At 38.2% G+C, this 17,873-nt stretch overlaps 1 protein-coding gene across 11 annotated transcripts in view; it reads right to left on the bottom strand.

Moving 5' to 3' along the window:
- Window positions 1-7,753: 7,753 nt before the first annotated feature.
- The window catches only part of magi1.S (membrane associated guanylate kinase, WW and PDZ domain containing 1 S homeolog), a 300,879-nt gene continuing 290,759 nt past the window's right edge, over window positions 7,754-17,873 (bottom strand). For 7 of the 11 annotated variants that reach the window (XM_041561777.1, XM_041561779.1, XM_041561778.1 and 4 more), the window contains 2 exons: window positions 17,117-17,255; window positions 7,754-10,313 (listed from right to left, as the gene is read on the bottom strand). In XM_041561777.1, the coding sequence (XP_041417711.1) occupies window positions 9,514-10,313; window positions 17,117-17,255 (939 nt within the window). In that variant the 3' untranslated portion in view covers window positions 7,754-9,513. Of the gene's footprint in view, window positions 10,314-12,364; window positions 12,454-16,780; window positions 16,914-17,116; window positions 17,256-17,873 lie in introns of those variants that run through there. The other 4 variants (XM_041561782.1, XM_041561786.1, XM_041561787.1 and 1 more) reach the window with 2 other exon arrangements.

Raw genomic sequence — 17,873 nt, 5'->3', positions numbered from 1 at the left:
CCAAATGTATCAACTTTCCTAAATGCGAAGTTCCTGCTCCAAATTCATTTCATTTACTTTGTGCACCAATTAAGAATTTCTGGAAAGATATTGAAAATCATCTAAAGACCATTTCGCATTCACAGATTTCATTGTCTCCCCAATCTGCCCTCTTAGGGATCACCAACACTTTAATATTAACTTCAATAGCACGGAGATTTCAAGACTGTAATGCATCACACATTTCAAAATATATAAAACTGATTCTAGCGTCGGCTCAAAGAAACATCTTCAAAAATTGGTTAGAAAAATCTATACCTACCATGAGCGAGGTGATACTTGAATTAAAAACCCTTCACACCAATGAGGCTATTAGTGATGGGCGAATTTGCGCCGTTTCATTTAGCCGAAAAATTCTCGAATTTCCTGTGAAATTCGCGAAACGGTGCCGGTGTCTAGTTTTTGATGCCAGCGCCCGTTTTTCTGATGCCAGTGTCCGTTATCGGTGCCGGCGTCCGTTTTTCCGACGCCGGTGAATTTTCGTCAGCGAATTTTTGCAGGCGTTTCACGAATTTTATTCGCTGGCGGCGAATCGTGCAAGTTCGCCGCTAATTCGCACCTGCCGAATAAATTCGCCCATCACTAGAGGCTATGGGTTTCATGTAAAATCTTAATAAAAATATATTGTGATACTAAAATTAATATAGATATTGGTATATCTAGTTTATGTAAATGTATATATGCGCACTGGGTTTCATTTGAAGGGGTTGAACTTGATGGACTTTGGTCTTTTTTCAACCCTAACCCAACTTGTAACTAAACGTTGTATTTATTATTGTAATGGATGCCTGTTCTATTAATTTATTGTTCTCCTGTACAGCGCTGCACTTTTGAGTAGTGCTATATATAAATAAATATATACACACGTATAAGACGGCGAGTAGGAAAGAAAACATGTCAAGGAATTGGAGGAAAGAAATTAATGAAAAATGTAGAGTCCAGAGATTTCAGAATGGGATAAAAAGGGAAATAATGCAGATATGGAACAAGGCTGAGAGAAGGTAGAATAAAAAACAAAGATAAGAAGGTGGTTATTGGAAGACAGGGGTGATACTGCCCCCGATGCAGCTCCTGCTCCTCCCCAAAAAAAAATGGAGGTCAATAGAGGACCGTATCTCTAGTGCAATAATGTCAGTCTCTGCACTAGTGGAGACAAATTTCCGGGTTAAAACCTGCAAGAGGAGACTTTTTGCCGCCCCTTGTAACTGGCCTCAGTCCTCTATGTCTTCTGGACCCAAAAAAAAAAAACAATTGCAAACAAAATAGCATATAAAAAAATAGCATAGTCCTGTAAAAAATGATTTGATCTGGTATAGGCATTGGAGTTTGTATTACAGTGATTATGCTCTTAGCCCTTCTGTGTTTTGACATCTTTTCTGTGTAGTCAACACGAACCCCCACTTGGTCGGTTCTTTTCAATCAGAGAAAACATTTGAAAGATTATGTACACACACATATCGGTTGTTTATTTAATAGTCATGAAAAAAAGAGAAACTCAATGCTACACAAACTTAAATAAAGATAATGATTTAAATAGATTTCTCAAAGTTTTATAGCAATAATTTCATAAATTTTTTAAAATTCTAAGAAAAACTGGAGGTGTCATTTCAAAATGCCACCAATGGTAGAGGAGGAGAAGGTGAGAGAACAGAAATGAAAGTGCAAAGGGCAGGTAATGTTTTCTTGGTCTTCATATTAGTTAAGAAACTGAAACTGATCACCTACTATAACAGGAATAGGAATAAGCTCCAGTAAAAGATTTAATCACGAGGTCCATCACTTCTAATAAGTGTCTTTATTTTGAGTTCTACAAATAATTGTTCACCTGCTAAAAATAAGAAGAGTCTTTTTAGGACTATTGATAGCGTTAGGGTTGCCCTTTTATAAAGCATTTATGAGCATAAAGTTAAAATTCCAATTTAAAACTAAAGTGATAGAGGTGTCGGCATAACTTACATTCCCAGTAGATTTATGCTAGGTCAGTCAAACTCTTAATACAAATTTAAATGAGTAGGAAGAAACCTTTATTAGGTGTTCCTTAGGTCTGGATATTTATGCTGAAAAGTCTATTAAAGGGCATGTAAAGGCAAAAAATAAAATCCAATTTTTACTTTCTTTAATGGAAAAGAAACCTTTTCCAATATACTTTAATTAAAAAATGTGTACCATTTTTATAAGAAACCTGACTGTATGCAGTGAAATTGTCCCTTCATTTACTGCTGTGGATAGGAATTGTCAGACGGTCCCTAACTGCTCTGCAGGGAAACATTATGAACAGCAGGGGGAGCTCTCGCCTTACTTCCCAGAACTCGAGCAATTTCACAGCTGTTACTGGAAGAAAGAGCTTGAGATTAAACCTTATTTCTTCTAATGTCAAGGGACTTTCTTGGTTCCTCTGAAAGATCTACTTCCCCCGGTACATATTTATAAATAAAAGAAAGATTTTTTTAAATAAACATAGTCATAGTTGGGGAAAACAGAAGAATTTGGTAAAGTACAAAAAAAAAATTTTTTAAAAAAAATCTGAAAATAGGTTTTACACTACAGGAATGTGCCTATACACTGAGTTCATAGCAATGAAACAAAAAAAGTGTGTGTTTTCAGGAACAACAGCCTTGATGCTTCAGGGACAGAATGAACACAATGTATACAACTGAAGGGAGAAACCACGTGACAAAATCAAAAGACATAATGGAGATGCAAGAGAAAGGTAACCGACACAAAGATGTTGATGGTTCACAGCCTTGTGTGCAATAATTCAAACACAGCATATGGAATGCATGGATTATCTTTGACATTAATTCATTAGTTGCCATCTATTAAAATGTCCTTGTTGATTTCTTAAAGGAGAACTAAATCCTTACTAAAGAAGTAGCTAGAAATGTTGTACATTATGTTTTGTGCTTCTGTACCAGCCCAAGGCAACCACAGCCCTTTAGCAGTAAAGATCTGTGTCTCCAAAGATGCCCCAGTAGCTCCCCATCTTCTTTTCTGCTGATTCACTGCACACGCTCTGTGCTGCTGTCACTTACTGAGCTTAGGGACCCACTCACAATATACAGTACACATATAATAGAAATGTCACAATATAAGGCTGATTAGTAATTAATACACATAATTACTACATGGCAGCACAGAAACCAGTGCAATTAGCATCAGAATTTAATAATCAGCAAACCTGTAGCATCAGCTTATATTACAGCCAGGGAAGCTCATTTTCTGCTGGATAATTAGTGACGACCCCTAAGGTCGGTTTAAAGTGGCGAAGTATGAAGTCAAAGTATTTTTTAGAGAGACAGTAATTTGACTATTGAATGGTCGAATGATTTTTTTACTTTGAATCGTTCGAATCATTCGGTTCGATCTAATTTAACCCATTCGATGGTCGAAGTACCCAAAAAAATACTTCGAAATTCGAATTTTTTATCATTCGAATTCTTCACTCAAGCTTAGTAAATGTGCCACTTAAGGTTAGTTTATCTTAAATTAGATCTCATGCAGCGTAGGTTGCCACCTGTCCAGTTTTGACCCGGACAGTCTTTTGGATGGGCTCAAAACTGCCTGACTGAAATTAGCCAATCTCTGATTGCCATGCCCCGCCCCTGACATCACTGGCCCACCCCTTGAATGGCAGCGACCCACCGCACCACATCATCAACCTGCCCCTTGATGTAATCAACCGTAAATCAACCGGATTTTGAGGAAACAAACAAAATGGCAAGCCTACCAATGACAGAAAATAAAGGTGGCCTTACATTTATTGTGGAAAGCAAGGGAAGGTCATGGGAAGCTTAAAGGAGAACTACCCCCTACCCTACATAGTCCCCCCTCTTTGTTCCCCCACCCTGCACAGGTGTTAATACCTGTAAATGGTCCCTAAGTCTTTAATTAGCCCTCAATGCAGAGTCAGCACAGCGGAGCTCACAGGCGCCATCTTCGCTGCCCATGAGCTCCATCTTCATTAGTTTGGTGGTTTAGTTCTCCTTTAAATGTAAAAATCTTGTGAATCACTATTCTGGTATAGTTGTATATAACAACACAAACCTTATCCTGCTAAGATTTTGACTCAACTTCCCAGTGCCTATTTTTTTTTTTTTTTTTATGATCAGGTTTCTAATTGACTCGTCAAGGCTTCCTTAGAACAATGGACTAAAGTAACACCTTATTAGATGTTAATAAAGGTTGACTTAATTTGAAGCAGAGGGTTAGATCAAGTAGAAGCAAGGTTAATTAATTGATTCATTCTAATGTTCATATGAATAGGATGCACTACCCAATTGGCGCAATAGGTTAAGAGTAAACAAACATCACCAACTGCAAATTTTCAGCATTGGGGAAATTGCAGGGACTGTGGTTTCCTGACAATATACGCAAAGTGGTCTTTGGGTTTGACTTTCCCCTTAATCAATGTAACTGTGTTCTGTATATTTATTGCAATGCTTTTCACCCCAATATGTGTTTGTGAGATGTCTGTTCAATGTATAGAACAGTATTGCATCGAAGAAGCAGAATTCAAAGCTAAGCGAAGAGAAGAAGTAAAGAAAGGAGGTCATGGAAGGATGGAATGTGAGTAGCAAGGAGGGATCCAGACTTTTTGAAGAAAATTTCCCACTACTTAATGCATAAATATAAATAAATAAATATTCAATATCATGAAAACAAAAATGTAAAACAAGCTTCATCCAATGGAAATAATAAGCTTTATACAATAGAAAAAACAAAAATGTGGTACTGTTCACGTTCAAATTGTTGACTGTCCCTCTCATAGTAATACGTATTTCTATACGCAGGTTTTATGTCAAAGCCAATGTTTTTTTGGAAGACGGTTGGCTCTAATCACCGACAAAATCACCTCTGTTCAGGATAAACTGTAATCAAAATGGTTTCCATTCCACACCACTCCAGCAGCCGACCCTAGCACGTTGCAAACTATTGCCATATATTTTTTTAAAAAAAAAATTCGGTACATACTTACCCCACATGGCCCACCTTACTGCACACCTATGACTAAGTGCCGGAGGGTACGAAACACGTAAGGTGGGCCATGTGGGGATTTTTTAAATGTGATTATCAATAAATGACTTGTTTTTACCTTAAGAAGCCTTAGGACATATATCTTTTTTTATATAAATTTTTTGTATTTTGATTGCCTTTGGAACTGGGGCGGGTCCCTCTGGCTTGGTTGGAGATTTACGGAAATAGTCATATGGACTCCCGACTCACAAATGATATACAGTAAGTGGTTTGAATATTTATAAAGAGTTAATCTTAATCCCAAATGTAAAAACTTTCCTTCCTGTTTCGGGCCATAAATTCCTACAAACTGGTACCCAAAACCGCGCTAAGATATTATCGGAGACAAAGAGGCAAAACGATGCTTTTCTTGTGCCCTTATATTTTTGAATACAAGAAGTATATTTTCTTTAGCATTCACCGATGGACACTGCCTATAGTTGCAATGTCTGTTACCCACAATTATCTCCAATGAATTCAGCCTCAAACACAGTTTAGTGTATAACTAGCTCTTTAATATATCTCTAAAGCGTTCTCCTAAATTTAATAGCCTTTCCTTCCTTTTTGGCTCACAATTTCTTAGGAAGTGGTAATCAAAACAGCACTTCATACACAAAGTAAGATGTTAGCGGAATTAAAGAGGCAAAATTAGGATGCTCTCCCTTGAGTTAATAGCGTTATATTTTTGAATGAGAACTTTATTTTATTTAGCATTCGCCGATTGACACTGCCTACAGTTGCAATGTCTGTTACCCACAATTATCTCCAGGTTTTTTCCTGCTAGCAGTACCCACGTTGTGCCGGTTTGTTCTGTTTCTACGGTGCCGAGCACCTGGGATTCACGTTTGTCTGAACAGTCAGGATGTGCGAGAGTAATTTTTTCCTTCTCCATTGCTCCAAATTAAGTCAGCCTCAAACACAGTTTAGTGTATAACTAGCATTAACTCTACATTTAACAGCGTTGCACCTCTTTTTGCCATTAAATGTATTTAAATCCCATAGTAGAAGCAGACGGTATGGAACCCAATGCGCTGCACAATGTAGCAACAACGCAGTGATATTATTTATAATCCCAACCTTCATTTATGAATTAAAAAACAATTTTCCAACTAAATGAAAGCAAACCCAATAGGCTGGTTTTGCTTCCAATAAGGATTAATTATATCTCAGTTGGGATCAAGTACAAGTTACTGTTTTATTATTACACAGAAAAAGGAAATCATTTTTAAAAAATTTGGATTATTTGGATAACATGGAGTCTATGGAAGACAGCCATTCCGTAATTCAGAGCTTTCTGGATATCAGGTTTCCGGATAAGGGATCCTATATCTGTACTACTAAAAACAGTGATGTTGTAGCTGACTGTCAAAATAAACTTATCTGCACTCACCAACTTGTACTTTTAGTGCACACTGTGTGCACAATATAATTTGCAATAAGATACTTTAGTGGAAGGAATGTAATTCCCTACTGAAAAGTCTCTATTCCACTGTATGCCTCTATTCTATTGCACAATGGATAATGATCACTTGTTACAGTATATTGATCAGTTTCGAGTTCTGAAAATAAAAAATATTGTTTTCTTACCATGGAAAATAGAGGGAACTCCCATGTCTGTAGGATTTTAGGTTCTACTTACTTGGCAATTCCAAGTAGCCTCCCGACCTCTTTTTGTAATAACTTTGCTACCAGATACCATTCTACTGGATTCTCTAGATCAGGGGTCCCCAACCTTTTTAACTCATGAGCCACATTCAAATGTAAAAAAGATTTGGGGAGCAACACAAGCATGAAAAAGTCCCTTCGGATGCCAAATAAGGGCTGTGATTGGCTATTTGGTAGCCCCTATGTGGATTGGCAGCCTACAGGAGGCTCTACTTGACACTATACTTAGTTTTTATGCAATTAAAAACTTCTTCCAAGACTGGGATTCAAAAATAAGCACCTGCTTTGAGGACACAGAGCAACATATAAGGGGTTGGAGAGCAACATGTTGCGCATGAGCTACTGGTTGGGAATCACTGCTCTAGATGATGTTGCTTTTTCAGAAGCATTATTATGATATCTCCCTTTCCAATGAAAAGAGAAATAGGTTCAGGGTAAACGTTCTCTGGATGGAATATGCAAATACAAAATTTGCACCACATAAAAAGTTCTTGGAAACACCCCCTGTTGAGGAGTTGGTCCAAAAGAAAATTTTAGTGATCTATACAATTTTCTTCCATAAGATTTCTAACAGTTGACTGATTGGTCATAGTTCACAGTATCATTAGATTTAGGTTCTGATAAAATTAGACCACTTACAGTAGGTGCCCAAATATGAGAAAGTAACCTACTGTATTGACTTGGCCATGTATGAGCAGCTTTACTATAGTTTTGTGAATCTTAGATCATCTCATCTGCCCTCTCTCCTTCCAACAACAGCCCTCCATAATACTTCTTATAGAATTGTCTGCTTCTTGCAGTAGACCCAAATCATCAGGCTTTGTCATGGCTATAATTTCACCAGTTTAATGGGAAATGCAGAGAAGATTTCCTCCAAGATGTATAATTTTGGCATTATCAACAGCATTAGTTCTTTTACTATTCCCAGTTGAATGGTCTTCAGTAGATATGATCATTGACCTACAAAAGGTATTTTGAGACAACTATACTGTACAACAGTTATTCATAAGACCAAAAAAAAAAAAAGGCCACAATATTTTTGTACAGAAAACTTTATTTGATAATAAAAATAGCATTCACAGACTTGTTTTCCTAGCTACATAGGCTTTGTATTCTGTTCTGCACAAGGAAGCATTTCTGGCAAGTCCACAATCACCTTGAATCAAATGAAACGTCATGTATCAGCTCCCATAAGTTAAATAAAGCTACTGTATGAACAATGTCAAATTAATATATGCATAGTGTTTTAGGGAACAAAAAATTAAATTGGCCCACAGATGGGTTTCCATCAAGACAGAAAATGCTCGATGTTGTAGGACGTTGCTAGTTGTGGTGATTAAATAGCAGACGACAAGTGCTTTATAATTAACAAGCAGGCCCACAACGAAGAAGTTAAGGAAGTTCCAAACCCAACAAAAACATCATTACTTCAATGATCTTTCCCATTTTGAAAATACCTTTACATACCTGATTCAGTTTACATTAAAATATATCCCCAAAATCATTTTGCTCCATTTTCAGAAATATAAACACTTATCACATTCCTCACATGATTTTTTTTTCCATAAAGTTTATTTTATACAAGAAAAAAAGGCAACATTTTTTTTTTTGTTTCGAACAGGCTCTAATAATTACAATTTTAAATTCTGTACAAACAATGATTGGCCATTTCAGTTTTTTTTTAAACTGTACCATGTCAACAACAGTGAGACTTGCAATGCTCGTTTTACTTCTAAGGCGAGAATAGAAAACAAGGCATACAAAGCAATGTAATCGGATGATTTTAAGAGGTCCAAGAGATTTGCCAAACATTTTGGCTCAGTTAGGCAGTAATAGGGTAATACTTTGGACCCAGGAAATGGCAAACACTCTAATTTTAAAAATTGATTATTGAGCTGCAGTGATCAATCTCAAAAGTATTACATACATGGCATACTGCTGGCATTCCTCCTTCTACTATCATTTCTGATCAACAGAAATGGAAAAGGGGGTCAACCAGAACGCAACATATTTAGATAGTGGTCTTTGTCAGATGTTTGCTAGCCTTGGGGCAAGCACTATAAATTCTCTGAAGGCATGGCAAGCAACATTACTTACCATTGCAATTATAACAATCCATAACCATTTTTAGTATTCTCTAGACAAGACTCTGGAAAAACTGGACAAAAATGGTCTTCCCTCAAGAAAAAAAAAAAAAGTGGTCATACAATATTCCTCCCCAACAAACAAAAACCTTAAAATAAAAAAATAATTAAAATCACCTTGTGCAATGTGTGCTTTGTTTTACGTCCTTCATTGCAGTAGTAGTCAGTTTTATCTTACTTATAACTAAGTGGCTTAACACTTCTTCATTCACAAATGTCCTTTCATTGAGTTAGGTCCCACCACCAGACTAATCATGTTTAAACACATTAACTGCAGTAATTGATAATTATTTAACAGTCGGGAAAAAAGAAAAATCATACAAATCAAGTTTGTGAAGGGAAAAAACTTGAACAGTGGTCTGTCCAGTGCCTGAAACATGTTCTAGAGAAGACATGTTAGCATCATAATGGAACACCGTCAATAAAACAGTTTGTTGCAAAACAGGTTAAATTCTTTAGGGTTGACATTTGGCAAATAACTTAAAAAAGATACATCGAAAAATACTTTCTTTAATGTACATCAGGCACAACACGCTGTAATAGGATTTTGTCTGCATAAAATATCTGATAGTTTGGCAGGATCAACAGGCTAAGAGTAAAAACTACTTTGAACCATTTCAGAAGTTCTTTAGAACCTCTAAACTGAGATGCATCAGATGCTAAGGTCAGTGTTGCATTCCTTGTATTGTCTCCTTCGCTGTTCCTGTGGATGCCTTCCACTTCTGAGGGTATCATATTTCAGACTATGTTCATCTCTGTCTTTGTTGTTGGGTCGTTGCTCTTTGTTTCTTTTATCAGGAGACTTTTCCCTTCTTCTGTCAGTAGACTTCTCCCTTCTTCTCTCAGGAGACCTTTCTCTCCTCCTTTCTGGTGACCTTTCTCGTCTCCTGTCTGTTGACTTGGCTCTTCTTCGGTCAGGTGAACTCTCTCTTCTTCTATCAGGTGATCTTCTTTGATCCATAAATCTATCCAAGGATTTCCTTCTCCTGTTTGGGGAACCATCCCTTCTGCGCATTGGTGACCTTTCCCTAGGCTTTTGAGGAGAAGCCTCTTTTCTTCTGTCATTTCTCTCTCTCCTCTCTAAGGTGTTTTCAGCACTCCTTGTTCCTTCATTTCTCTTCTCAGGAGACTGTTTTTTCTGACCGTTCACCATTGTTCGATCCGTCTGCCTTGGTCGTCTACCCTCAGGTGATCGATCTTTTCTGTTATTTTGTACAGAATAATTTTTAGAAGATCCATTCCAAGTGTGATGTTCATTATGTGGTCTGCCATACTCCCTGTTGCCTTTAGGGTCTTTAACATAAGTTTGTTTGTCTCCATGCTGTAATGATTTGTGAAGATCTGATGGATAATTGAACTCCAGTGATGAGTGATTTCTATCAGATGTTAACGAGTTCATTTTCGGTACATTTTGTGGACTGGTTGTGGGGCTGTTTCCGTCACCGCTGGGTTCTGAAAGGGGGGGAAAGAAGAAAGAGTAGAAAATTAGTTCAGCTTAGATTTGGATATCTGAATTGGCCTAGATCCAACCTTCTCAGTTAGTGATGGCAGAACACATTTGTTAAAACTAGCAGAAGCCAATTGCAGTCTATTTATAAGGACATCAAATGAAATTTAGGCATTCCAATCTAATCATGGGAAAACTATTTCCTAGTTTTATGCCTATGCATACGTTTCTCCTGTACAGGATCAAAGCATCTATTATCTCATTCTCACTTGGTATAACATCAGCACTTTACTTATAAAAATTAAGGTGGCCATAGATGCACCAATAATATCTTAAGAAACAACGTTTTGTACAATATGTGGTGCGTGTATGGTGGGAGACGAGTCAATGGATATTGGCAAAAGACTTGGATATCAGTTGACTCCTTTGGAAATTTTGGATCAGGTGCCTTTGCAGGTAATTGTTGCATCTATGGCCACATTTTGGGTAATGTTACATTCTTTTTTCAATAAAACCACACCTCCAAATGTCCTATCTAGCCCTAGTGACAAGAAAACACTTACAGGCAGGCTAAGCACAGTGTAACTTCTCAGTGCCAAATGCCTGTACCAAAGACATCACAGACACCTTATTGATCCATGTAAACAAATTACATATTGTAGTAAACAGTCATCATGAGGATGTCTACCAGTGAGAAGTCTCAGAATAACCCTCCCAACTTTCCTGGAACTGAACTCAACTAACCCAGCACGAACGCTCACACAGAGACAATATTACTAATGGTCTCAAAATGGCAACAGAAACCAAGCAAGTGACATTACCCTTACGGACACCCTTTTGTATTTCAAATTGCCATTAAAATGTATTTTATGTTAATTTGTTATTCTGAAGGTTATCACACAGATCACAACAGAAACCACCTAGCAGGTTTACGTTTTCAAAAAAACACAACAGGCCATGCTGGTACAAGCATGCTAAGCATTTGTTTGTTACCCAAGCAGTAGCCTAGAAAGGGAGGGGATGCTAGCGCTAACAGAAGTTTACAATAATACAAAGCAAGCATTAACAATAATGGATGAGTCTATAATTCCCGTTTTAGAAGAGAACTTCAACTTTTACTGGACATGGAGATGCAATTGTTGTATTTGAAGAGGTTAAGTCATTTCCTGGATCCAGATACAGATTCCTAGAAATATTCAACAGTATGAGCAGTGTATAGTCATGTTATAGAAAGTGTTTCTTCTGTCTTGTTGGGTTTGGCTTTCATTGATTCAGTTATAGCATGTGTTGCATGACTGGGTGGTGTACAGTATATAACAAGTCATTTACATGGGTAGATGTTAAAAAATGCAGACACTAAGGTGGCCATAGATGCACCGATAATATCTTAAGAAACAAAGTTTTGTATGATGTTTGGTGCGTGTATGGTGGAAGACGAGCCAATGGATATTGGCAAAAGACTTGCCTTTGAAGGCAATTGTTAGATCTACAATTGCATTCCCATGTCCACTAGGATTATGGGGAGTACGGTGCTTGTTAGGACTGTTGTATGGGGAGTGATGATGTGTTGAAGGTCTTAGGGCTTCCCTTTGGGTGGACTGAGGAAAATGGGTGGAATTAAATGGGGAGGAATTGATCCTTGTGTGGCAAGGGAAGAAAGGAACACCAAAGCCTGTGAGCCTTCAGTTATACCACTGCCCATGTAACATTGGAAATACACAACACTTGATGTGCCAGTGAAACGTTAAAGATAATGAAAACGATGGTAATGTATAGAGACATTGGTTATTGTTATGTCTTGCTCCTTAATATAAGAGATGGGGCAAACAAAAACTAAAGGATTCCTACAAATTCTCTCATTTAACTTCCACTTGTAAGGGTCTTCCAGGAATGCCGCTATCATGAAGACATGGTGCTTACGTGCGATCTAATCACTAGAGTGCTTACATGTACAGTACAGAGAATGCAAGATGGCGGCTGTATTGAGCAAAGCATAAGGAATGGAAAGGAATTAGGCCACAGCACAGAAACACCTAGTAGTGACTTGGCTACAAACCGTAGTTTGATTTTGGCCCATTAGGTAGAAGCAAGGTTCCCCGAGCTTGTCATTTCTCATACATGCAGTGATATTAGGAGGAATCATCGCTGAGGAAGGAATAGCCCCGCATCAAGAAATATGAAGAGAGAGAGAGAGAGAGAGAGAGAGAGAGAGAGAGAGAGAGAGAGAGAGAGAGAGAGAGAGAAAAAAAGTACAGAATTAAGTTTCCCCTACATAGCGAAAGAGGAAAGAGAATAATCATTATATTTCAAGATTGTTTATTTTGTTTCTCCAGTCAGGTTTCCTAGGTGACATCCAATTAAGGCCATGAAGACAGCAATTGCTATTGTGACATCAGACATCTATAAATGCGACTTGGAAACAGACAGGACTATTGCGTCTAATCAAACAGAAAGGGGGGAAATGGGAATGCGAGAGGAAAGGGGAAAATAAAGTACATTTATATTAAAAAAAAAAAAAAAGAAAATGTTCACAGACCACAACATTAAAAATAATGTATAGATCTCATTACAAAAGTATACAGTCTCACTGTGAAGCATGTTCAGTCAGAGGTAATATGCTTAGACTTTCAGATAAGCAATCCAATAATCAACCGACCCCCGGTGTGGTTTACAACTGTATTTTATAGCAGCACAAACGTTCAAGTGTCGCACATGTTTGTTCATGGTTTAGTCAACTGGGTGCCGATTTGTCTTCTCCGAGCAGTGACCCCATCACGGAGACAGAGATTAGCATTCAAGGGCAATAGATACAGTGATTCTTCAGCAATACAGATGCATCGAGAACAGAAACGGAGATGGACAGAAAAGATAAATATGTTCACATATCAACTGCCAATGTACATCAAGCTCAGGCAAGTGTTAACCATGACACATTTACTTGCATCCCATTGCACCAGTTCTCCAGCCATCAGGGCCGGTTGTAAAGGTAGACCATATTACAGGACCTGAAGCCCGGGAAATATACATGTTAAAAACAATATAAAAAAAGATATATATCCTGTCACAATAATTCAATGTTTTCAGTGTATACATCAGGGATGTGCAGCCCTCCAGATGTAGTTGAAATACAAGGCCCAGTAGCCTCCTCCAGACTGCCGAGAGCTGTATTTAAACAACAGCCGGTTAGAGCTAGATAAGTTCTAACCCTCTCATTCATTTCAAGGAGTATATGCTATTTACCAGCAAGCTTTTCTTTACCCATAAAAAGTCATATGTAATGCTTATAAATGCCTGAAACACTGCACTGTGTGTAAGCTTTCAACCTACTAATGTGTGGGTCTAGAATTTCTCCATAACACGCCCCCTCCCTATTCGCAACCGGCCCGCTGCTGCCCCTCTATTTATAGTTAATTCTCTTGATTGTCGGGTGGTCCCTCACTCCAAATGTATCAGGGTTCTATACAACAGAGTCAGTGGCACCGTCCAAGCCACAATATATCCAAGGTAAAAGTAAAGTTCACTCTGGAGAACCACATGTGATTCAGTGTATTTTATTTAAACACAACGGGGCTCATTTATTAAAGCAGCGCAGCGCATAAGTGGACGCAAAAGGTTGTCTGCGCCATCACAAGCGTGATCGCTAATATATTTGCGTGATATTGCGCATAACACAGAGCTTTTGCGATGGTTTTGTTTATGCGCATTGCGCAAAAGATTGGGCATTTATGTCGCAAACGATGCCGTGGTTGTTAGGGGCGTGGCTGTGGGCGTGGCTACAATGCGCATGCGCTTGCACTGCGGCCGTCGCAGATTTGCGTCTGTATATGTGCAAAACTGCACCCGGGCAACAGCACCACAATTTTTACGCCTGCCTCTTCGTGGCGTAATAGTAACGCTCTTCAAAATGCGCATTCCTGCCCAGCTGCGCTAGTATATTCAAGATGAACAACCCTTGTAAAGTGCATATTAACCACGCCTTCCACCCAACATGTTTATATTGACCAAGGTTCCTTTAAGGGTATCAGGTAGGCTAAACACCTTTGCAACCAAACAAATATTAGCACAGAAACAAATGCAGATGCGTCTAAGTGAACGCAATATGCGCAATATGTGACGCAACTAATTAAAGCAGCGCATTCATACATGAGCACAACTAATCCTTACCTTTGCGGTATCTTCCTGTGCGCACAATTTATTATAAGCACTGCGACAGCTGATACGCAGTTTCACACGTCGCACCTGTCTTGTGTCTACATTAGCGCACAAATCGCACTGTTAAGGTATCGTGCGCTACATTATTAAATACTCGCATGAGCTGGGCAAATGTCTGGCCACTGCGCTCTTTTTAGCGCTGCGCTGCGTTAATAAATGAGCCCCAACATGTTTCGGACAGACAAGTCCTGATGAAGGACATGTCTGTCCGAAACATGTTGTGTTAAAATAAAATACACTGAATCGCAAGTGGTTCTCCAGAGTGAACTTTACTTTTACCCTCTATTTATAGACCCGCGCCCGCTCTGGAGTGATGTCACAAAAGGGGCGGGCACAAGTCTATACATTTCAGCACCGAACGCGCTAGGTCGCGGGCAGGGAGAGCAGGAGAAGAGCTCGACCCGGACCCACCCAGGACCTGAAGATGTTGTGCAGGAGTCGGCCCAAACGTGCCCAACCTGCGTGTTTCTGGCCGGCCTGCACATCATTATTTCAAACATAAAGGAGCTACCATATATTGCCCTGGAGTAAAAACAAGTCTAGTGGACAGTGGGTTAACTATATATATTACTGGGCCCACAGCAAATAATTTTTCACGCCCCCAAAATGTCTAGACGTTTTACCAGTATTTATTGAAATTATATATGATTTAGGGCCTCATGAGGCCCCTATACCTCCTGGGCCTCCATGCAGGGTCGGCTTCCTCAGTAGTTGCTCCCCTGCTAATGGAGAGGAACAGAAGGTGCCTACCCTTATGCATAATGCCAAAATGCAGAGAATTTATTGTGTACACACAGTAAGCAATACTCTCATATTTTATGGTCTGTTTATGGGGAAAGAAATATATAATTATAATTCCCCTCGCTCCTTGTACTTGCACGTTCTGCTACGGGAAGGCCTGTTGCATTATTTTTAGATATTAATGTTCCTTTAACATCGATTTCAAATATAAATCAGCTTAAATAATTATTTTTTACTATTATATGAAAGACCCGCTCCCGCAAATTCTGAGAATTAGGGAAAAAAGACAAAAAAAACCAATAATGCCATAATACCGTATGTTGTAAGTGATAAAATGCTCCCATATCCCATAAAGAATAATTTAGTGTCCTTTGAAAATATTTTACCTAATGCCATTTTTGACCCCATTATGGTTAACATTAAGACGAGAACATCTTTGTCTTAATTTTAATTATAATTTATTATTGGGCAGTTGTGTCTAATGTGAGAAATCCTTATTGGTTTTAGATTCAGCTACTATTGGGTTTACATTTCCTCTGCACCATCCAAAGAACAAAAAGATCCAGGTCTTTATTTTGGAACATTTTGAAGGTCTAAGATCTGTACAGCAAGGAAAAGACAAAGTTATCCACGTGGTATGGTCCATTTGGAGTCAACCACTGAGAAGCTAAACTCTTTAAACACATAGGGTGCCAAGTATCTATGAATTTGAACGTGACCAGTACCAGCAAGTCACTACCTGTGAACTCCATAAATATATACATTAAGGTACAGTATTACCAAGAACTATACAATTAACAAGATACCTGGCATAGCAGTGACCTATGGATGCATGGCAACACTAATTTAGGCAGACTGAATGCCCAGAGATGAATATAATTATATTTATCCTTAAATATCAAGGTGTATTTTTTTTTAAAAATGACATAAATTGACAGATGCTTAGTTGCAGAACATGACAACATCCTTTTAAATAAAAACGTTTCAAACAGAAACGTCAAAGACCTTTGGTTGGGAAAATGCCCTCAACGAGCATCGTTCAGTAATAGTCTTAAAACAGGACATAATAATTGTACATATTTTTAATTATACATTTCAATCTAGAACATCATACTTTGACATAAAATAGAGTGTTTCCTTTATCCCTGATAACATACCAATACCTATAGTGTTCTCTTTAAATAAATGTACTCTTAATTTAGAATTTAGCAATTCATTTGCAGTCTTTATGGCGGAGATGTCTACCCTGTATGCACTCTTAACTGTAGCAGAGACAGAATTCCCAACATTATCAAAAGGCTTTGTAAAAGGCTGGGAATTGAGAGTCTACCAGTCAAGAGTCAGAGGCGATAGCCACCCCTCCTCTATTCTCCATATGGCTCTGCCCAAAAAGCAGGAATTCTTCATTTCACAAATGTTACGGTGCACACAAAATATGAAAGACGCCCCAACGCCCCATCTTCCGGTAAGAATTATGCATACATCAGGTTTTAATAAGTTGGTGGTTCCTTAGTTTGACTTTTTAATACAAAATAATGAAAAATGGTTTGGCACAGTTCAATGCAGTATAGTTTTAACAAAAGGATCAAGTTTTTGCTTTTTTTTTTGTTTTTTAGACTCCAATGATGCTACGTTGACCATTCCTCATCATTCTGAGACCCAGTCCACAGAAGCAAGCAGAGAAGGAGCGAAGAAAAGAGAAAAAATCAGTACAAGCGTAAAAGTTGGTAAGACACTGGTGATTATAAGAGAAAGGGGAGAAAGTAAAAGATTTCCTGCTCCAGATCTTGAGAAAGAGAGATCATTCATGGAGAGATGGCAGGAAGCAAAGGAATGTTTTCAATGTTTGACCCACCATATTCCGGTACAGAACCATCTCCACGTTTCAGACACAGACGTACTCTTCGGCCGCCATTTTTTATCATTTCTATTGCCCGAGCATGCTTCATGTTCTTTGTGGTCTCTCCATTTATTTCCAGGATTTCATCGCCAACCTATGTAAAAAAAAATATATATATATATATATCATAAAGAAATACATGTATCATATAATCTGCTCAGTCATATCTATGTAGGTTTTTCAAACACCTCAAATATTAATCAAGAGCATTATAAAAATAGACTTGGCCTTTAGCGTTCCAATTCCCTGCCCACAGAGCAGTTGTAAAGCCAAAGTAAAGAAGGATGTTTAATGAACAATGCCCTGACCTTTAGAGATAAAGATAGCAGATCTAAAGGTCTTAAGAGCCAACAAAACAGCCCTCTAATGCGGCACAGTTTGATTTTTAAGGCCCATCATCCAGAACCAGGTTGGAAAAGCCCAAGTAGTTTTTCTACACAGCTCATTTCACTTTATAAAAAAATGTCTTTTTATTTTTGTTACCAAACAATCTGTAAACCAATGATAAAAATTTAAATTGTCCACTGGCATTTAAACATTACTGGATAAAAATGCCTATTACCCATTCCCTTAAAGAAAACTCCCAACTGTTTTTCTGTGTTGAGCAATATTTAAGAAAAGACTACAACGCGTGTCAATCAAGATTAGCCAATTAATGACACTGACTTTTATCAGTGTCAACTCCATCTAACAGCCATATGAATCAACAAAC

Source organism: Xenopus laevis, chromosome 4S (assembly GCF_017654675.1).
Source record: "Xenopus laevis strain J_2021 chromosome 4S, Xenopus_laevis_v10.1, whole genome shotgun sequence".
Classification (NCBI taxonomy): Eukaryota; Metazoa; Chordata; class Amphibia; order Anura; family Pipidae; genus Xenopus; species Xenopus laevis.
The sequence above is the reverse complement of the archived record's forward strand: the minus strand, read 5'-3'. Positions and strand labels throughout refer to the sequence as shown.